Source organism: Leuciscus leuciscus (assembly GCF_965113295.1).
Source record: "Leuciscus leuciscus genome assembly, chromosome: 14".
NCBI lineage: Eukaryota > Metazoa > Chordata > Actinopteri > Cypriniformes > Leuciscidae > Leuciscus > Leuciscus leuciscus.
Window position 1 is genome coordinate 21,564,278 of NC_138738.1, and position 23,734 is coordinate 21,588,011.

The window sequence follows — 23,734 nt, forward strand, 5'->3', positions numbered from 1 at the left end:
GATATTTAAAGCATAGTTTTTGAAGAGTGCGTATGTGCTCTGGTACGCAAGAACGACCCTATGATTGAATATATAAACCAAAATAACTGAGAAAAATGAGAAATAGTCATCAGATGCCATGTCTGTAATTTATAACAAGACATCTAGCATTAATTCGATCTCAAACATTCATTAAAATAAGTTATTACTCCACCACTGCATGACATCATTAACCGACTTAAATTGGTTAAAGGGATAGTTCACTCAAAAATGAAAATTGTGTCATCACTTACTCAACCTCGTGTTGTTCTAAACCTGTATGGGTTTCTCTGTTCTGTTGAACACAAAAGAAGATATTTTTTGAGTATTTTTTTTGGGGGGGGGAAGTGCACCCCAGAACGATTTCATCAACTCCATGAAAACTTGTCTTCTAAATGAGACTAGATGCTTCACCAATGGTGACTTACAATCAAGAGGGATTTTCTTGATAGGGGAAACCAATTTTCCATAACAAGATACTTCTTGCGCAAGGACTGTATAATTACGTTGGACAGTATAACCTTTTTAGAAGGGCTACTTAAATGTAAAACAGGTTCAAGTGAGCAATTCAACACGACGCCGACTTGAACACCTTAAATGCTAATAAAATGACAAATTTAACACAAAAAGAACAAACGCACACAAAAAAGATAGAAAGTTTTTGCACTCAGCCACAAACGCATTCACTCTCACCACGCTCCGTTCACTCCCAGCATGCACTCTGACAGAGAGAGACAGAGAGAGAAATGCTGCTCAGTCGTGTAACTGAGGCATCTATTCTTTGTTCTAAAGTCCAGTTAAGTGGCTTTTGACCCAGTTTTGAGAACGTGCTTCTTCGAGTGTGCACCGAAAGCTTGACAATTCATCTTATATGAATAAGGAAAGAGACCACAGCCAGGTTGAGAGTTATGCTCCATCTCTCTCTGTCTCTCCTTCTAACTTACTGTATAACAGTTCTTCTCACAAACAATGTTTCCTTTTCGCTCAGTGCCTCAGTCTCAGTGTGAATATGGCATTGTTATCATCACCACTGTCTAACAGCACCCTTTCTGCCTTTTAGTTCACTAAAGATACTAGTTTATTTTGTGTGTTAAAGTATAAATTCATCTCCTTCTCTTCCAGTTTGGAAAGATTTTATGTAAGGACATGTTTAATTCTGCAGTTAGGATTTGCATTGAATAATCAGATGACTTTTATCATACTGACGGTTTCATTTTTCTCCTCCCTCTGCATAGAATAATATTTCATTTTCTCTGACTGCTCCCCATAATTCCCTGAATGTCTTAAGCCCTGTTTGGAGAACTAGTTGTCCCTGAGGAGGTTAGGTCAATTTGTGTTTCACAGATGGTTAATCCCATCTAAATCGAACATGTCTGTTTATCCTTGCATAGCCTAACCTTAGTAAAAACGTATGAAGCAAAATTAGCAGAATTTTAATCCCATCAGGAAAAGAATGTCCGTAAATGTAGTATTTAATTTTTCTACAAAGCTGCTCCTCATTTTTTCAGCCCAGGCTCATTAGAAATAACATACCTGTGGCAAAAAAATTTGGCTAAATGCAAAGTATGTTGCGCCGTGCGTTTCACGACAGTTTCAAAGTGAAATGTCCAGTGAGTGGCGTTAAAAGCGTGATGAACGTGAATATGGCAACGTTTTATTATGTTGGAGTTTGTACATATCACCGCAGTTCTGAATTGAAATGTCCAATGAGTGGCGCTAAAATGCTCCATTTTAAAATAACGTATACCTACACTAATCCCTAAACCTACCCGATAATGTTAACAAAAGCAAATGTGACATCAAAATGCAAACAGAACCATGCCATTTTAGCTTGTTTTTGAACTCTTGTCTTTGAGCTCTTTTATCGTGACTCGTCTTTCACGGGATTCGTACCCGAGCTCTCCGATTCACAAGTACAATTATGTACCAGCTGAGCTACCGAGCAAGCTTAGTACGTCTGTAAAACCTAATTGTGCAAGGAGCCACGTGAAGTCTTTATTAATTCAAAATCTGCCCCTATAATCATAATTGTGTGTAAAAACGATTAAAAGTGCTTCCTGTTTTTACTGCCTCTAGTGTTCATTTCTGTTGGATACTGCAGATATGTATGTATTGGTACATATTTTGCCACATTTTGACCATCGTTGAATGCCATAAAGCTAAATTTCTCGTCGCATTTGCTGGTGCATCTTCATTATGGGTTTAGATATTTTGCCATGTTTCTTAGAGAAATAACTGGTAGTTCAAGTATTCCTGGCATCTCATTCAATATAAAAATGAAAATGAAATAAGTTTGATTATGGACTGCTCAGAATGGCCCCTGTAGTAGTGTCAAATTAATTACAGTATTTCTCTATCGACTTGACACATTTCTTCAAATGAATGTAGTTGCTCTCAAAACAATTAACACAGCAAACTAAACACTCTTGTGTTGGCAAAACATTTCAGTATCACTGCACTGCAGTGCTTATTCTAGTAATGCATTCATCAAAAATAAATAGCAACATCAAAACTACAAGTGTGTTCTCTGATTTGATAATAAATTCAGCTGTAGATACACAAATACATGAATGAAAATACATGGTTTTCGTGTTCTTTAATCGTGTTCTTTAATGAAGAGTTTAGTTGTATAACAATGAGTTTTCGCCCCAAAACAATAAAATAAGTAAATAAATAAATAAACGTATACTGCAATCATTGAATCAATGAACTTTAAAGATCTTGTCTCTCATGTACATTTGGTCAAAGAATTATATATTTTCACAAGTCATGCATCGTGGGAAAAAAAGCTGTGAATGTTAGATCCATCCTTGTGCCTCAACTTCTCCAAATGCCTCTTCCATCGCTTGACGAAGACAAGGTTGTTATGATCATATACTTTCCATCTCCAAGAGGAGAATATGCTGGAAGGAACACCGTCCTGAAATGCTGAATGGTGAAATTGGAAATTGACCCAAACAACACAATTTCGCTCAATTTGCTCCTGATCACCCTGCGGAAAGTGAATTTCATTGAGGGAGTTTAAAAAATGTAGAAGCCTTTCTGTGTTGTGGGACCCCAAGACAGCATTGTCTGCCACAACACCAGTGGATTGCAGCTTGTTGTCCAGGGACATTAACTGTGGCACAGTGTTATGTTGGGCTGAACTCTCTGTCCAGATTCCTTCAAGGAGAGACCATCATTTATGACATGCTCAATTTGGCTGGCTCTGATTTCATCTGAAACCCGTCTGTACCCCATTCCTTCTACCTCTCCTCCCTCTTCTTACACCTTGCTCTCCCCTTCCCCTCTGTCCATGTCTTCTTATATTTTCTTTGCTTGCTCTTTCCACTAATACCATTGCCTTCCACTCTACCGTCTTTTCTTCCTCTACTCCTCTTTCTACATCCTCAGCTCTTCTTGCTTATTCTAAATCCTCAACTCATCTCCTCTACCTATACAATATATTCCTTTCCCCTCATCTCTTTCTACCTCTTCCACCGTCCCTCTCAATTTTACCCTTTTACCCTTTAGTACAACTGCGAATTTAACTCCGTTGTTTGTTGTGTTTGGAAAAATGAATTTGCACAAATAATTTTTTTGTAAAACCAATAAAAAGAGCTGCAGTTGTTTTCTCTTGATATATTAAAGTTTTGGTTGGCTGTATGATCTACTGTGATTTTTGTGCACAGTGTTTTGAGAAAATTATGCATGTGATTTGTAATTTGCATGAAATGAAGGAAAATGTACAACCTTTTTAGGACAATTACAAAGTGTTCAGGTTACTGTGTTAACTGTTTTGAGCACAGTGACCTGAGTTTGGAGAAATGTGTCAAATCGATTGAGAAAAACTGTAATTCCCTCCCTTTATACATGCATTATATTATATATTTTTTCATATATGACTTTCCATAATGCCCACATCCTGACACTTCTAATTTAATAAAAAAAACTATCCAATCCTATTTTAAGAAGTACATGAAATGATAAAAATCCTCTCTTAATAATTGTTACTCAATATAATTTAGCCTTATCACATCTTAGCCTATATGTTGATATGTTGGATTATGGGGTCTGGCTCATAATTGGTGCTCATTCTTACCAAAGGTGTTCAATAGGGGTTCAGGACTGGGACCGTCAAGTTCTTAGTAAATCCACACTCAGTAAATCACTTCTTTATGTACCCTCACAGGGGCATTGTCATGTTAGTACAGAAAAGGACCTTCCCCAAACTGTTGCAGCACAATTTTCTAGAATGTCATTTTATGTTTGCAGTGTAAAGTGATAAATACATGAACCTGAAATTTACACATAAGAACATGGAAGGTTTAGATACAAAATCCAAAGAAATCTAGGCCCAAAACACTAAACAGACATAAAACTCTAAGCTCAAGTTTCTGATCTATAATGCAAATGAATTGCATCAATGTTGATGTGTTGTTGATGTATCTCCATAGTATAGCAAGATTTCTATGAATGGAAAACAAGTAACGCTGGCTATATCTGTCTCAGTTAGACATTAATTCATGGCTTGTATCTCTCTAAATTCTGAAAAAATTGAAACATTTTAATGCAATAACTCTAGATGCTCTTTTAAAACTACTTTCCCTGTGTAAAATGTAGTTTTCATCCCAAAATCCAATGTGAAAAACAACTAAATACATTTTCCATTCATTCCTTCTGCTTGCATCTCTCAGGATTCTGTGGAATTGGAGGAGAGTTCTTGCCCCGGCCCAGCAAACTCACAGCAGCCTGGAACTCGACACAGTTTCGTTCAGGAGCACTTCCAAGCTCAATACAGGTCAGACACCCCTTAGTCTTTAATTTAAGATCAAGTCCGCTCTTCATCCGTCTGCCTGAGCTTTGAATTCTACTGGGACACTTGTGTGGTATTAGGCATCCTTGACTGTGTACTGTATACAGTATTTTATGTTACCATACGTAGCATGTTACAACCTGCATGCAATTATACATACAGAAAGACAGTACTAATAAGTAGATAGAAGGGATGCACAATTTGGTCAAAAATCATTATTTTACAAATATTGTTAAAGTTACTTCTCATATTACTGCTGTTTAGAAAAAGGTTAAAAGAACAAAAAGCCCTAAAATCAAATCTCATGTTAAATAGGATGTTTGAAATTACATCTTACAATCTATGGGTGCGTCTCAATCAGCTCCCTAGTTCATGGCCACTTATCAGGGAGTCGGACATTTTAAGGGCTGTCTTCCTAAAAAGTCCCACAATGCACTGTAAAAACCAGGAAGCATTGATGCCTTATAAATTGATAAATCACGTGAGCCAACTCACTACATATAATGATATACGATAGATGTTTTTTTAAAGATCCAAACCATTATTTAATTTATTTCAGCATAAACATACATCGCTAGACAGGTAGTGAACAATCTAGCTAACATTTATTTATGTAACAAGCAAAGAGGATGTTGTCATGTTGCCTGAAATAGTGTCCCAATGTGTAATGAGCCAACTGTCCTTACCAGTGGCCAAATTCTGTACAGAATATACTGATTCACGACCTAGGAAGCTAGGGAGCTGATTGAGACACACCCTATGTCTTCAAATCTTAACTGATCACAATTGCCCAAAGAAATAGTGTTTAAAACATAAGTTTTAGTGGAAAAGTATTGATAATTTTTCCCTCGCACTAATAGTTTTGATTAAATGTGTCAGTGCAACCACACTTCAAATCAGATTCACAAAAATATGGTCGGAACTCCACGCAGCTCCTGTTTAACTCTCTTTTGGAAATAAATGACTTCTGGTCTGTTGATTATTGGTGATAGTGAAAATGTCCTTCAAGCTGTTGAAGCGAAACAGGAACAAAAAACCCGTGAACATGTAACAATGACTTCAATGAGCAAAATGTTGTTGGATGAGTGTCAGAGATAAACGCCTCAATGCAGCGTGACCTCGATTATGTGATTTATTATATGTCATTGTTATCTGAGAAGGCTGCTATCATATATACCCGTACTCGCGTGAGAGAGATCTCTCTTCTGGTTTGCGAATAGCAAAAAAGCAAATTAGAAACGGTTGGCGGGATAAAATTTGCAAGATAATGTTTATGTAGCAATAATAAATAGGAAATGTATTTTCTTATTTTCGCCAGTACCAAAAGCAGATCCGATAATGGCCAGGTTTTGTTACCCATCCCTACATGCGAGCTCATGGTCTTTTTCTCTTATTTATTTATTGCAAATTTTAGTGTTTTGAGTATTTGTTGTAGGTTACAAACAGATCAGAGTGGCGTCCCTTCAATTTGATCAACACCGCTCATGCAAACTATTTAATTGCCGTCAATTGCAGTTTAATTAATTGCATTAGATCACACAATTTTCAATTTGAAGTCAAGTCACCTTTATTTATGTTGCACTTTTTACAATGCAGATTGTTTCAAAGCAGCTTTACAGTGATAACAGGAAAATAATGCAACAAATACAAATAATGCAGTTTGTTTTGGCTGTTCAGTAGCTCTAGAAAAAAATTGTGTCATTGTCCAGCTTAAGTAAGTTCAGTGTTGATTCATTTAAAAAAAAAAAAAAAAAAAAAAAAAATCATTAGTTATTAATTTAGTTAACTTAAGTTCAATGGATTAGTTGAATACTAATTAGTAATATCTTTACCCTATAATTCTTGTAGATTCTTGAAATATTCTTGTTCATGGTTTATTCAGACATCCGTCAATGAAGAAAATGACTGGTTATCATCTGTTCCGCAATTTGGCTGAGATTTTGTCTCCCTTCATAGAAATGGGCTCATCCGGCACACGTTGTGTGAGCTCTCTAGAAAACAGCAGGCTTCATGCTATTCACTGTCTCTCTCAGGCTGCAGGGCTGTTGAAACATCTGCGCCGGAACTTTCCGCAGAGTGAAAATGATCAAGTAATCCACAATGAAATCACACACTCTGCTATAGAGAATATAAGCATTATTTTCACCTATTTCTGGTGTGACAAAGACCTTCTTGCCAACGGCATTTCTGCTTCTGCAGATGTGAGCAATATGCAAATGCTGAATGTTAAGTTTTCAAGTTATTTGAGTAGGTTTAATTCTTTTTTTTTTCTTCGATAAACATTCTAAAGCTTCAAAGCTCTTTATAAATATCCCAATTTTTCCCAGCTTCATGCCCACTCACATTTATACTACCAGAGCTCCTCGGCAAGTAGAAAGCCAGGTAGAGATGGACTCAGCAATTTTCTTCAATCTCGAGAAAAGCTTCCGCTTCTCAGTGAGTTCTTGATTTCATGGATTCATTTTGTAATTCCATTAACTATGTTGGTTGCTCTAACTTTGAAAACAAGACTGACTACATTTCGGATTGCACCCTGCTTGTTTATTCATATCTTCGCCACACAAACACTGCTGTGATATCTGCTTTCAGCTTTTGTTTAATTAAGTCAATCTGTCTGTCAATTTGACATTGCCCATTGGTTTATCTCTGATAAGATATGAAATGTAGGGAGACAAAACATGACTTGGTCATTAAAGTCTGGATTCTGAGTTTATCCGCAGCTACAAGCATTTCTTGTGACTTTGATTGTAAGATGGCTTTACAGTGCAGAAGTTTCGGACTACTGTAGTTGTAATAATATTTTCTTGCCATGTTAGAGCTGTGGTAGTGCAGGGCAGTGTATTGAATATTCACAATATTTTGTGATGATTTTGCTGCTATTTTACAGTCAAGCAGTATCATGAATATTGGTATGATTTTAATGTTTCACTAAGTTTCATAAAGACTGCATCATTAGATGATTAGTAGATCATTCCTTCTTGTCTTGCAGCTCATGAGTATGGGTTTTAAAACAGAATTTGGCCTATTATTAATGCCTCTTGTATCGCAAAAATTGTTTAAAAAATGTGTCTGAGTTTGAAACATTTGCAAATGTAAATTCAAAATTGTGGTATTTCACGTGATCACTCAAATCTTTACTGTCTCATGGGGCAGTTTAAAATGTTTTAGTACAATGTACATTATGCTGGTAAATACAATTACCGGTATAAAAAATATAATATAATTATATATAAATATAATAATAGAATTGCAAATATAATTATATAAATAAAATGATACAAATACAACAGTATTAATAGCATTCTTCCTCTTCATTTATTGGTAAACAACATTTTGAAACTACTTGACTGTTGACTTCAATGTCTGTTTGGTTAAAATGATTGAAAAAAACAAAACACTTGTTTAAGAACTGATACATAAAAATCATATTGAATATTGTAATAAGACAAAAAAAGCCAAGATAAGATTTTCACAATAGTGGCTAAATGTTCTTAATTAGGAACTTTTTATTAAATGTTTATTAATTAGTTTGTATGCATGTTTTGAAGTTGTGCCTGAAGTGTAAAACTAATGTACATGTTCTATGTGTCAATCAGATTATTTGTCATGATGCAATGAAACACACCAAATTGCTTGGACGTCTTTTTTGGCCAAGTGGTCATACCAAGCTTGCACTCATTCCCAGCCTATAATGCAATCACTATGTGGGAGGTATTAGCTATATCATTAGATGTTATTTTGTGGGTTTTAGTGAAAATGGCCAGATGGAAGGAGCTGTCCTCTGCGACCAAGGAGGATATTGTTAAAATAGCTATGTGCCGGATGTAAATGGTCACAATGTCCGTAGAATTATTTCAAAGCACAGTGACACCCCTACCATGCAGAATGTAAAGTGCTGTGGCTGGTCAAGGAAGACCAGAAAGCCTTTTGACAGAAGGGTGACGCAATGAAGGATGAAAACAGCTTCTAAAGACCTAGATGAGACGTGCAGTTGTGAGGAACCTCCAATTTCATCTTGAACTGTAAGCCAACAGCTACAAGAGACTGGATTGAGAGATTGTGTTCATTTTATCAGTTTTATCAACTGCAAAAAAAAAAAACTTGCATTAACCAAAGAACATAGGGATTGGAGTATGGAAGATTGGAGCCACGTTCTGCAGTCTGACAAGTCAAAATTGAACAACCCAGCATTAAAGCAGCACTCAGTAGCTTTGGGACTTCTTCGCTGTATTCTCGCTTTTTGCTCGCAGGTTTCTCTCTAGAGCTCCCCCTACAGCTTCGGAATAGATATTTGACAACACTGTTGTAAAAACTCGTTGTTGATTCTCAGACACCAGAGGCTATAGATCAACGACATCAAAGCAGATGGGACGTTCTTTAAAACGTCTTCTTCATTCGGGTTCGGACAGCGTGAGGGAGCGCAATAATGACAGCATTTTAGCAGATTTCTTTTGGCCGTAAAGCAATTGTTTACATCGCGAGACCTGATATCACGCGAGACTTCCTGACGCAGCGGCCGGCGGCCCGCCGGCTCAAAGTTGCAAGTGCGTATTTTCCGCTCACGGGCACCAGGGGGGTGCGAAACGACCACCATTCAACCCGAAATAAGTGATATAACCATTCCACTGACTCCGAAGCTGTTCAGTTAAGGTAAAAAAAGTTACTTAGTTCACCTTTAAATGGTCTCAAGTATGTTCGTAGGAAACGACTGGAGTGTTTTTCCTCGCCAACATTTTTAAAAAAGAAGTTTTCAGCCAGCGCCAGCATTTTTGATCATTTTCACAAAATGTCCATGGCCCTCAGAATATTTTGTTGAATGAATATCTGAACATGCAATATATCAAAAGAACAAACAGAGCATCTTCTTTAAAATAAATGTATTCCATACAACTCATGCACTATATTCCAAGTCTTCTGAATCCATAAAATAGCTTTGTGCGAGGAACAGGCCAAAATGTATGTTATTATTTACTGATAATCTTGTGCTTGCCATGATCTCACGTCCAGAATTTTAATATAGTGCATTTTGATTTGTATTTTAATTTAATTGTATTTTAATTAAATTAGATTTCTAATTTAATAAAAAATATTCTAGCTTCATGCATTCTTTTTATCAACACTTGAATGTGGGTAAGTTTCATAAAAAAAATTTTTTTTATAAAGCTGGGGGAAAAAATACCTTTTTTTGTCATTTAGAACGATGATCAAAACATGGAGTAGATTGCTTCCATCAACACCCTCAAAGCTTAAACATCACTATATCTCTTTCTGGATCGACATTTCTTTCTGTAACATTAGACAGTTTTGATTTATGGATGATCTTGTTTAGTTTCTGATGATCACATTATTTTACATGTGCATAAGCAATGCTACTATCGTTTGTTTCTGCTTCTTCATCTGTGTTTTGATCAGAAGAATCTGTACTCTTTCAGAATATGCATAATAGCGCCCCCTACCGTATAACAGTGAAAACAGGGATTGCCGGAAAATGGCGGGGAATTGTTGTCTCATAAATGACAGAAAATGCTGTAAATAGTGAGGAAAGAGTTAATTCCAAATCCATACATGGCACAATTAAGCACGGCTGGGGAAACATAATGGGATTGTGGACGCATGTCTGCAGCAGGTGTTTGAAGGATATACAAAGTTGCTGGCATTTTGAAAATAGACCAATACTTAAAGATCCTACACAATGTTGTCAAGTATGGAGGATCTGTTTGGAGAGCATATGTGTATTTTTCCAACATGATAACAATCCCAAACACTTTACAAATGTAACAAAGTTGCAAGCAATAAGTGTTTATTCTCAGCATTAAGAAGTGGCCTCCTCAGTCCCCTGACCTTAAAGCCATTGAAAACCTTTGGGAACCAAATTAAGTGTATTCCTCTTGCCAATATATCATACTCCTCATATTGTGATAGTTTAATCGAGTCTGAAGGGTCATTAAAAGCAAATGTCCCCTCCGGACATGACTTTTGGCCACTGTTGTATATCAGGTTCTGCTTCAGCTGCAGTAGATAATGGAAAGACAGGCACAAATGGTTATCTACAGTCTCACTGGCAATAGGATTGCAGTGTTGATAACAAATCTAAATTTGGTTGCCATATTAAAAATAGATTTTAGCTACATATCAGCTAGATGACTTGATTTATAGGACTGCACAAAATACTGCAAACAGATGCTAAAGATACTTTATGTTGCTAAAGTATTGACTAGGAGTTTGGAGGACCTTGTGTTGATTTATTTAGAAGCCGAGTTGTTTTTAAATATAATCTCAGACTCAGAACAGACTTTGTGTTTCCTTAGGAATGGTCTCATTTTGCTCACTTTGGATTGTTTTGACTGCTTTTTTTTTGTTGTTGCTTTTTTCATAGAATATATTTTTATCTCCCTGGTGATAAAAGTGAATAAACTGAGTAAGACTCTTTTTTAGAAAAGAACTGCATGTCCTGGACTGAGGTCGTATATTGTTTGGGGAAAAACCAGTTCCACCTGCTCTGCTGTGACTGGTACTGAGTTCATGGCTGCCAAGGCCCTTCACTGCAGATTGAGTGAAGGCAACTGAATGCGTATAAAACAGAAATTTTAAATGGATTTACTTGTCGCTCTTTCACATCCAATTAAAATGGATAACGATCAAATTACACAACATTCAGGCCCGGTCCAGAATTAAATCACTGAGGGTGCTCTAGTAAAGTGCAGATGTAGGCCAAAATCCCTTTAAGGAAAGTCTATTCACTCTGCGGCCATATTTGCAATGCCTCCCGGCAGCTATTTTGGGCGTCCAAGACAAAGTCCTATCTGGGGGAATCCTGAAATCTCAAAAACTGCTTGGCGAACTCACAATTAAATAACATATCACAAAATCTGACATGAACTATCCCATAAATGTTGTTTCTTATGCTCAAATAGCGTTATTCTATGGGAACCGGAGCTTCTAATGGCAGCTGCAGTGACGCAATGACTTTACCAATCAGCAATTGGCTCTTTTACTTAGAAGGCGGGACGTATTCCGCCATATTGCGCGTTGCAGTTTCTCCCATTCATAAGTAATAGGAGGTAGCAGTCTTTCTATATCTATAGTCTTTGTGTTGGCTAAGCAATGGCTCCCCCCCATAGTGCAGTGTACAGTGAGACATTTAAGATTGTTTACAAGTCATCACTTTTATCAATAACATCAATAACTGGAATAGAATTTCAAAAATATTTTGCTACAAATATTTTTTTATTAATTTATTAGTCTGCCTTTACATTGCTTTAATGCATTACTATTTTAACATGTCATATTATACCTGTCCTGTGCAGAGTGAATCCAGCATTTATATGTAGATGTCACTTCCGAAACTTTGTAGCATGCAATTGGCCATCGGTTCCTCTTAGCAGCATAAAAAACAATGGTTTTATTCAATGGATTATACAGGCTGTAGCCTTGAAAGCGAGCCAAGATCGCTCCCTTTACAATCACTAAAACGCTGTTGTTTTGTCACAAAGTTATCTCACAAAGTTCCGTTATAATCAATTAAGCTGCCAACAATTCACAATGAATCTCTTACGTACATTGTGTCTACACTTTGTTTGTTAATGAGAGGTTTCGCGAGCCTGCACAACTCGGCACTGAATAAAAACTCTGGCGTTTTGAGCAGTGAGTGGATTCTGACTAACTTAAACACATCTGATTGGTCTGATTGCGTTCAAGAGATCAACAACTTTGTCTGTGATTGGCTACTTTGCTCACCGCTGCAAAAACACGTTGTAAACATATACATTTGACGTTCTCCAGAGCGCAAACACACATATGCACTGGAGCGTTTGCCAAATCTGCGTTCGCCAATGTATAATTACAGTATCAATTGAGGGTGCTCTTGCTTGCGTTTGAGGGTGCTTAGCACCTTCCACCACCCCCGTAGAACAGGGCATGACTACAATAAATCTATACAAGAATGACATTCACTGAATTAACATTACAGACCAATTTGACTCAAGACTTTGAGGAAAGTGTAAAACAGAGATACGGTCTATTCACTCCTCCTTAGCCCAATAAACCAATGCTCTTCTGACATGCCCACCAGACTAGTTCAAAGACAGGATTCTCAATGGACGTGCTTTTAAGTGGCACTGTGATTTACTGCGGCTTAACAACACAAGTATTGCATGGGAAAAGAGGCACCTTAACTTATGGTGTGATTCTATAGGGTACAAAAATAGGGCCTGAAAAAGTTCATTTCTGGGCGGTTTACAATTTTGCAAAAAAAACCCTGATTTGAATACTAAATAAACATTCATTTAATTTGAAAATAAATATATTTGTCTTACAATTCTGGTTTATAGTTATTAATGAATTGATCTCATACAATAAAGAAAAAATATTCTAAGGCAACAGAGTTAAATGGCTATAAGCTTTACAAATGCAGCCAACTTTTGTAAAATTAAGAAAATGCAAAAATGTTATTTGCTTGTATTCTCACCATGCTATAGAATGTGTCTTCTAGAATGGCGCATTGTTGAGGAACGTTATTTTTTTTTTGCAATGATGTCTAATGTCATAACGTGGATGTTTTTATTTTAACATTTTGGAAATTAAACAAAAAAATTTTTTAACTACCATGTTAGGGTATGATTCCTGTCCCACTACAGACAAGTACAGATAGTCTCAAACCACATAGTATAGACCTTATGTGCCAGAGAAATGAGGGTGCCGCCATCTTTAGAATATTGTCTTTTAACTTCCGTTTTGCGGTCGCTCTGTATATTTCTATGGCATTGCTGTCCAGGAGTAATTAGCTTTTGAAGTGGATTTACTTAATGTAAAGTTAATGAAAGTTATCATGATGATTGTAAGGTTTAAAGCAGATGACTAAACAGATGTCAGTCGACCGGGAAGATTTTAAAACTATACTATTATAGTTCATTAATAAACACGCAAAATCACTGTGAAAATACAGACCGGAAGTCAAAAGACAATGGCCCTCATTTATCATTCTTGCGTAGAAACGTGCGTATATGTTGGCGTAAGATTATGCTTACACTCCTCTCATCGCCTGATTTATGAAGCTGTGCGTACCTTTGAAATCCAGGTGTACGCAATACCTGCCTTTGATAAATGCCGCGGCTGAAAACGATCGTCATTAGAATAACACGCCCCTATATATTCAAGTCTCCGCTTCCCCCACGCCCTCATTTTACGCCATAGACACACGGAAGACGGCAAAGAAGAGAAACTTGGATGAGCAAATGACCTATCACAATGCATTATTTTACAGCACGTGTTTTGAAACAATTAGCATTTAATTTCATATCATTTCACATGTATTGGGGTGTACAATAGTGATGATGATGTGATGTGGAGTACCATTCATTCACATTAATAATTGCATGACAATTTGTAATATTCTTCTTATTATTATTATGGTTTTTATTATTAATGACGCTTATTGTTATTTAGAAGAAGAATGTCGTTATTATTATTATTATTATTTGTATTATTATTATTACATTTAAAAGAAGAAGAATGTCATTTTTATTATTTTGTCAGTCTGAATTATTTTTTGGTCATTGAAAGCCTTTCATTACTGAACCCAGTCCGTGCGCCCCTGCCGGGCCTAACCCTGGCCTAACCATCGTTTCAAAGAATAGTACGACGGCGAGCGCGTCGAGTATAGAGTATTACCAACGCATTCTCATCCTAGGGCGTCATATTTGGGGAGGTGCGCGCGCAGTCTGCGGAGACTCGCGCTGCGGAGCCAGGCGAAAGTATAAACAAGGCTTGAAACGTCAGGTAAAGCGCTCAGGCTCGCAACTGAAGGAATACATATGCCTACAAATCAAATGCTTTGGTAAAGTCACACAAATTAAACATTGAAGTCCATGTTGCACAAAAATAAACACTGAAGTTTATCATTACTATATTGTTTTTTACAGTGGGTCATAATATATCATATATTTTAGTTTGTCAGTGCGTTTTGTGGTGTTAGGAATTGTTTTTCTGCGCATTTCCGCACTAACTCAAAACGTGCGTACACCACCTCCTGAGCTGGTGTAGGATTTGAGCGTGCCGTACGCCAACGTCCATATTGATAAATCTTAAAGACACCGTGGTTTTGGGTGTACGCTGGAAATTTGGTGTACGCACTTTTGATAAATGAGGGCCAATGAGCGCAGCACTGAAAAGGGGCGGGGCTACATAAGGTCTATAAGCCAAAAAATATATATATATTGTAACCATTTGATTTTGGTCTACTGGATATGCACAGTTACTTCGCAGCCAATTATAATCATTGCTGTTGCTGATATGATGGTCACATGCTGTTATTTTCACAGCTCTTCATTTATCTTCACACTAACTCCCCATACACACTTTCTCTCTAACAAGTGCATCATTTGTTTGTGTGTGCAGTGCAAAACACATCTGTTAACAATGGCGAGTGCGCTGCTATTTTAAGGGGTTCCACCGGTTGATATGACGGCTCTGCCGAGTTCACAATAGACAACTGGACCCCAAAATGATGCAATCTCAGACACATTCTACATCTACTGGCCTCACTTTCTTTTTCATTTATTCCACTTATAGATGTCTTTTCTATCTTTATTTCTCACTTCAGACAAAAAATTTCAGCATGAATTTTTTTTTTTTTTTTATGCTGAGATACTGAAATCAATGCATTCCAAAGCTTTCTATCTCAGTGAATGTGAGAACATGTGCCCATCTCTGCTGGTTTTCGAGCTGTCGTCTGCACTGCAGGTGAACACATTGCACCTGCAGATCCCAAATGCATTTCCCATGTTCAGCTGTTGAGTCATGAAGGGAGGCTCTATATCGGGCTCAGAGTATAGACATGCTCACATATTGTCCACTCTTCAGACAAAAATCTGTATTTTTGTATTGTTATCCAGTAACACAAGATTGATTTCTGATCTCGTGAACATGCCGATATTTCTCGTCGATTTTCCCATCAACATTAGTATTAATAGGAGTCAATGGAATGAAAAGTGTAGTGTGACTGCCCCTTAAAAGAAAAAAATGTATACTCATTAAAATAAGTCTTAATACATCTATCCTTTTTGGGTGAATGTATATATATTTATTTATTTTTCCACTGGAATGAAAGACAATAATAGCGATTAAGAAAGATTAATGAGTTTTTGGAACACTGGCAGCCTGAACAGCTAAATTGTCAGGGGATTTGATCAAAATATTGTAGTTTTAGGATTTAAGGAATGTGGCCAGGGCTTGACATTAACACCCGCCAAATGTGGGTGGGTTTCTGCAGTGGCGTGTAACACAGTCACTCCTACTACTAGCCACTTTGGCGGGTTGAATTTTATATACAACAATACAGTTTTATATAATAATAACAACAACAATATACAGCATATATATATATATATATATATATATATATATATATATATATATATATATATATTAGGGGTGTAACGATACGCGTATTCGTATACGTTGGACCATTTTTTCTGCCGACCAAAATTTCGTTATTTCAAATGAAGGCGCGTCGCGGGTGGCAAGCGCGCTCATAGAGGCTGGCGCGACCACAACATCAACTTGGCAAATGCAATGTAAGGAACGAAACTGAGCTACTCTTATTGTGTTTGTGTGGACCGAGTCGCGAGCCCTATGCTCGAGCCTGATCAAGCAACACCACACAGCGCTAAGAGATCCAGACCAGTAAAGAAAGCATTTGAATTTGCTTTTGAAAATGCTTTTTGAATTCGCCACTGAAGTAATAACATCGCTGCAAGATCTAGTGAGAAACATGCACATTTCTCTGTTATTAACGGATCAAACAGCGCTGACGTGGAAACCAGGAAGAAACATCGTGCCATGAATGAACTGGCCGGTGTCCACAGATCAGCAACATTCACAGGGGAATGGATTTGCTGTAGTAACACTAACTGCAAGTATGGAAGTTTGTCAGGAATAGTGGGCTATAATGCTTTCAAGTAACATTACGTCTGTTTTATTTTGACATTATAAATACAATTGCTGCCCTCAAATGTTAATCTGAACAAAAATTTCCTAACTGAGCATGCAACACAACTTCTCGTCCAGGCCCTGGTCATTACTAGGCTTGACTACTGCAATGCTCTTCTGGCTGGACTTCCATCATGTGCAACTAAACCTCTACAAATGATTCAGAACGCTGCAGCTCGTCTTGTCTTCAACGAGCCCAAGAGGGCCCACGTCACTCCTTTGTTCATCTCACTGCACTGGCTACCTCTCTCTGCTCGCATCAAGTTCAAGGCACTGACACTTGCTTACAGATCTGTCACAGGCTCAGCTCCGTCCTACTTTCACTCACTCCTACAAGTCTACATCCCTACCAGAAGCCTTCGATCGGTCAACGAGCGACGTCTCGTGGTCCCATCACAGAGAGCCAAAAAATCACTTTCCAGAACATTCTCATTCACAGTTCCATGCTGGTGGAATGATCTCCCCACCGGCATCCGGAATGCAGAATCCATGACAACATTCAAAAAAGAGCTAAAAACTCTTCTCTTCCGTGAGCACTTAACCTCATAAAAAAAAAATAAAAAAATTCTCGCTTATCGGGCTTATGCTACTCTGAATAATGCCTGAACTTCGTATTTTGAGCACTTCTTGCGTTGTTTTTGCCTCTTCACGATGACTTGCTTAATTTAGTCCCAATTTGTAAGTCGCTTTGGACAAAAGCGTCTGCTAAATGACTAAATGTAAATGTAAAATAAACCTTTGTTTATAATAGCCTACTACTACAATATTACATTTAATTTTGTCCAAGGAGCTGTTTTGTTTTATATGCTCATAAGAAGAGTCAAGTATAGCTCCATTATTGCTCAGTAAAAAAAAAAAAAAAATCATACTTTATGATGTTAGTTTCATTAAATAAAATAATAATTAAAAAATAATAATAATTCAAGGAAATTTCTCTGGCATTTATTTATTTTTGCTGTAGCCTATGGAAACCGTACCGAACCGTGACACAAGTGTATCGTATCGAACCGAACCGTGAATTTTGTGAACCGTTACACCCCTAATAAATATATATATATATATATATATATATATATATATATATATATATATATATATATATATATATATCTTAAGTGCAGTGTAGAGTTGTCAAAAATATATATTTTTCGATACAGATCGAAATATCTGAAACACTCCCTATACTCATTTTCCCCAGAATAGATACACGATACCAGCTGTGCTTTCTCGCTCTCTCCTCTCTCCGACAGCGAGTTGACACACAAACCAGCCTCCCCTCACTCACTCATTTAATTTGCTCCGGATGAATATTGTTTGTATTACAGGGCTTAAATTTCGATGTGGGATTTTGTGTATTGCTCATCCTTTTACTCATTCCCGCAGATTTTGTGCTCACACCCACTGTGCGCGCACAGAAAGCCGCCTCTCAGTACTAATTCAGTTCTTTTTCACTGCTTATTGCACTTAAACAGTCAAATACGTGTACACAAAATAATGTCAAAATGCCGGTCTTGGGGAGTATTCACTTAAACACAATGTTATGTTTTAAGTAAACGTAAACAGTTGAGAAAGAAAACACATGTGTAACAGTATATTGGGTCTGTGCGTCAGGTCCTAAAGTGACAACAGCCTAATGTACCTGCTGCCAAATTATGAGACAATATTAAATATATCTATATGGCAGTTTTGTGGCCAGTGAAGATTCTAAGTGGCTAGTAACTTTAGGAAACTACCAATATAACATATTAAATACTCTATAGTTAAGACATACATATTGAGTGCTTTTCACTGAGTTGGCCTAAGCTAGTTCACATAAAGGTTTTAAGTCAAATTGTAAGAACAGGAATCTGACTCTCGTTGATGTGAGACATCATACTAAAGACAAACTATATGACCAAAATTACATGGACATGGATAAATGAATGGGTTTTGACATTTTAAACCGCACAAAGCTACACATAAAATCAAGCAAATCAAAATTCATACTATTATTATTGATTATTATGGTTGTGAGTGTTTTAAAGGAAAAAATAATTAAATGTCTCATGGTCATTTCTGTGTTTCAGGTCATCACTGACATGCCCTCATTGCCTTAAACAGAGCAACACCTTTGACCCTTTCCTGTGTATTTCACTTCCAATCCCACTACGACAAACCAGGTATGTTACTGTGCCTTCTGTCTTTATCTCTTTGGAATCTATTAGGACTCATGTCTGTATGCTATATGTATTTTTATATCTGTATACGTGTTTGTGTGTATATGTGTCTGTGTGTATCTTTGCTATTGTGTGTTTCAGTGTGTTTGTGTCCTTAGCCACCCTGAAATTCTTCATGTGATGAATGACCAAGTGAACAGCTCTTACCAGAACATTGTCTCAATTTTCTTAAATCTCAAAAACTACCAGTCAGCAAAATCTCTTCTGTGAGACTGTCAACCTGTCAGACAGACCGATAATAGAACGCGAGAAATATATGGAGAGAACTACGGCTCATCATGAAGACTTGTACCTACTGTCCTTAACACTCAGATTTCCCAGCATTTCTGAATCACAATCATTAAAGTGAAAATGGCATTTCTAGCCTCACTGAGAGCTTAGGGGGCCAAATTGGAAGGTCTTCAGTCAATTTCAACGAGAGTTTTAGTGCTAAAACCTACCATACTTATTGTTATGAATTAATATGATGACTACAAATTACATTAGACACATGCTATGGATAGACAGAAACACTTCTGTCAGCAGACCAGCACTGCTTACATGTGAGCTGAACTCCTGGGCAAGACTTTAGGGAGCCAATCAGGTTAGCCAGCACAACCTACAGTGCCCAAGTGCCTCTAGTCAGAGAGATCAAATAGAAAAAAATTTTTATTTAATTGAGCTGGTGGCCGAATCTCATCTAAACTTTCAAGAAATACATATATAAAAGAAATCATTCTCACTTTTTGTATTAAAAAAAAAATTTTTTTTTTTAATTATTATTATTACTCTAATACTATCTGTACATGAATTGCATTAATACATTCCCGTAAATTAAATTTAAATTTGTACAACCAATTGTGTTATGATATGTACTTATATTTTATTAATATACTTCACAATTGAAAGGTGAATTCCCAATAAATGTAAACTGGCGACATTTCTATAAAATATTACATTGCTGCTTGAATTTTTTTTGGACAATTTCACAGTAAAATGCCCAATGACATCATGGTGGTAAAGGCACTTTTAGTTTTACCCGAAATAGATGAACATGAATCTGGCAATGTTTTATTGGTTTTTTTGCGATGCTTAATGTTTTATTGGCAGTTTGGGAATAAAATGTCCGGTGAGTGGCACTAAAAGGTTTAATGCTCTATTTATTTTATCGCGTTTGAAAATAACATACAAAACTGATGTTAAGAAAATCAAACGTGAGATAAAAACGCTATTTCTGATGCAGCCATGCCATTTAGCTCGTTTCTACATATCTTTAAGCTCTTTCATTGTGACGTGTGTTACAGTACTCACACCTGAGCACTCCGCATGGCAAGTGCAGTGTTGTACCAGATGAGCTACTGTACCAAGCAAGTTTACTATGTCAGAAAAGCCTATACATATGGAGTTGGTTATGTGATGCAAATGTATTAGTTTACAAATCATGCACTATGGTAAAAAGTAATAACATAGTATTGGGCAAGGAAATGCACAAAAAATTATTCTCTATTAATCAATTATCTGCTTCTGTGATCATAAAAAGTTGTATTACTGCCACTAGTGTTCATTTCAGCTGAAAACCGCAGTGAATTGTTTGTATAGGTTCTGTTTAGTCATTCTTTTGGAGTCATGTTGAGCCAATGTTGCAAAATCATTATATTACAAAAGTGGTCAAAACTGTTTACACATTAAAGTTGTATGAGTTTGGAATGGCATGGTTGCACAATGTGTCATTTGTGGTTGCAATGCATTATGAAGTCAATGCAAAATATATATTTTTTAATTTGGGGTGAAATGATCTTCTTTTTTTCAGACTTACCCAATTAGTGCTTTCAGTTTTAACATCAATGTGATTAACTCTAGTTGGTGTCTGTGCAGATATTTGGTACGCTGTAGTCAGACTGTACTTTTCAAAGTAATAATGCACAAATATGTCTTTGCAAGAGGCAACACATCCAATCTGCCATTTACCACACCCAGATACACTCTGAAAACACAGAATAAGCTAAGTTTGATTGACAGTCCACATATATAAAACTCTGTCACATGATTCAGACTCTGAGATAAAATCTAAAAAGCTTCGGTTGACTTCTGAGTGTAGTTTTTTACAACTGAGTGCTTTTGTTGGGTCCAGCATTTCACATACAGCTTTCAATAATGCAGCAGAGAGAGGCATCTAAAAGTCCACCCAAGTCTCCAGAGCCATAATGTCCACAACTGCAGCTGCAGTGGAAAATGCTACTGCTCTGAGACGATCAGCTGCTGTGCAACTGGCTTGTATGGGGCAATTTCAAGCCAAACAAATACAGCAGGAAACAGATCAGCTCCCAACCCTAATGTGTGTGTATGTGGCAGTGTTAGAGACACGTGCTGGTTTAAATCAACCTTCACAACATGTACACACACAACCAGACATATCTACACTCACTCAGACTGAAGCCCTGAATGTGGCAAATATATATATTGCGATTATATATTGCAAAAACGTTAAGTTTTTGCGAAATTAACGTGTTTCCATTGGGCGTATTTTAAATTCACAATTTTAATTTTGCGCAATTTGAAAGGTAATGGAAACGCGGCTTGTTACAATGGTTTTTAACCATGGTTAAAGGGATAGTCTACTCAAAAATAAAAATTGTGTTTCATTTACTTCCTTTGTATGGACAAAAAAAAAAGCTCCATTAAGCTTCCAACAACTCCTTCAGTCTTTATTTAAAAACATTTTCGCTGAAAATTTGAGTTAGAATAATTTGCAAGAGTGTGATTTATAAAATCACACTCTTAAAAAAAAAATATATATATATATATATATATTAAAAAAAAAATTTAAAAAAGCTTACTTGTGAGTAGATGAGTTTTCCTGTTCGGTGTGATAGTTTAAAGGGATAGTTCTCCCAAAAATTTAAATTACCCCATGATTTACTCACCCTCAAGCCTAGGTGTATATGACATTCTTCTTTCAGACAAATACAATTGGAGTTATATAAAAAAATGTCCTGCCTCTTCCAAGCTTTATAATGGCAATGAATGGCCGTTTCTGTTTTGAAGTCCATCAAAGTGCATCCATCCATCATAAAAGTGCTCCACACTGCTCTGGGGGGTTAATAAAGGCCTTCTGAAGTGAAGTGATGCGTTCGTGTTAGAAAAATATCCATATTTAAACTTTATCTACTAAAATAACTAGCTTACGGCAGACGGCCATACGCACCGATTTACAGCGAAAGATTAACCCTTGACCTGACGTACAACGTAATGATGAACGTGGAAGCGCAGAGGATAGAGCAAAACAAAACACCAGTCACGAATTAGAAGTCTAAAAGGAGAATTTTTAAAGATAAATGTTGGAGGAGCTTGAGTTTGTTCCCCAGCCCTGTTTGTTTAAACTGTGAGAGGCATCAAAGATTACACTACTCCTACTACATCCTACGTCATACATCAAGTGTTACTCTTTTGGTTTAAGTAAACTTGCATAGGCCGTCTGCCTGAAGCTAGTTATTTTAGTTGATACAGTTTTAAATATGGATATTTTTCTTAAACGAACACATCGCTTCACTTCAGAAGGCCTTTAACCCCCAGAGCCGTGTGGAGCACATGTATCATGGATTGATGCACTTTAATGGACTTAAAAAATATATACAGCCATTCACTGCCATTATAAAGCTTGGAAGAGTTTTCTGAAAGAAGAATGTCATATACACCTAGGATGACTTGAGGGTGAGTAAATCATGGGCTATTTTTCATTTTTGGGTGAACTATCCCTTTAATGTCCATAACCTTTTGTCAACCCTTTAGCAACTTTTTTTTAAGACAACTAAAAGCTTTAAACACATTTTGTTGCAGTTTTAAATTTTGCATTAATGTTGCAAAAATGTCTGTGAAGAGATTTCCCATTTGTTCTTATAAATGAAAAACTGCTATGGTAAAAACCCTTAGGAACCCATAGTCATAGTGAATTAGCTGAATTTGCCTACAAATTGAAATCATGAACAGTTGTATTAGATGATGTGCTAAATATGTATGTTACTGTGTTTTTAGGGCCTTGAATGTGACGCTGGTGTTCAACAATGAAGGTCAGCGGTTTCTGAGAGTAGGGTTGGCTGTGCCTCTCTTTGGGTCTGTCTCAACACTCAGGGCCATGGTTGCAGAGGAGGGCAAGATCTCTTCAGACCAGGTGAGACCTGCTGTCTATCATCTCTCTCTCTCTCTCTCTCTCTCTCTCTCTCTCTCTCTCTCATAGTCTTGCCAGAGAATAATTCCTCTTGCATACAAATTCCAGGCTTACGAAGAGTAATAGCGAACAAGCGCATGTATCTCTATTCATACGCCATTAAACTGCCTCCTCTGAACACTCCATCTGTTGGTTAATGGATACTACCCAGACTTGCTCAGCCAGGGCTCAAGGTGTTATTGTGCTGCAAGATACATGTTTAATGACACTGTTATAATCATTTCTATAATCCTTGAACAAGCAATCACATCATCACTTACTGAAACCCGGTGCACACTGTTTGATTTTGGCTTTTGTTGGGTCCAACATTCCACATGTCATGATGATTACAGTGATGTTACACAAACCTGTTTTTGTGTTTGTTTTGAACACAACCCTCATTGATTCTCACGTCGAGCTTCCGTTTACCATATTTGATGGTCTTGTGGGTTTGGAATGTCATGAGGGTAAATAACTAAAAAAAAAAAATTCTTTTTTTTTTCTTTGTTGGGGGTGAACTAACCTGTGCTTGTG

At 36.9% G+C, this 23,734-nt stretch overlaps 1 protein-coding gene and 1 long non-coding RNA gene across 3 annotated transcripts in view; one reads left to right on the top strand and one right to left on the bottom strand.

Annotated features, from left to right (window-relative positions):
- The window catches only part of LOC309474532, a 117,015-nt gene extending 109,122 nt beyond the window's left edge, over positions 1 to 7,893 (bottom strand). Inside the window, exon 1 of the long non-coding RNA XR_014197369.1 lies at positions 4,954 to 7,893. This is a non-coding gene — a long non-coding RNA (uncharacterized lncRNA). The remainder of the gene's footprint in view (positions 1 to 4,953) is intronic.
- usp43a (ubiquitin specific peptidase 43a) overlaps positions 1 to 23,734 on the top strand; it is a 99,059-nt gene that overhangs the window by 39,689 nt on the left and 35,636 nt on the right. For both annotated transcript variants that reach the window (XM_082136714.1, XM_082136713.1), the window contains exons 3-5: positions 4,695 to 4,798; positions 18,868 to 18,960; positions 23,029 to 23,164. In XM_082136714.1, the coding sequence (XP_081992840.1) occupies positions 4,695 to 4,798; positions 18,868 to 18,960; positions 23,029 to 23,164 (333 nt within the window). The remainder of the gene's footprint in view (positions 1 to 4,694; positions 4,799 to 18,867; positions 18,961 to 23,028; positions 23,165 to 23,734) is intronic.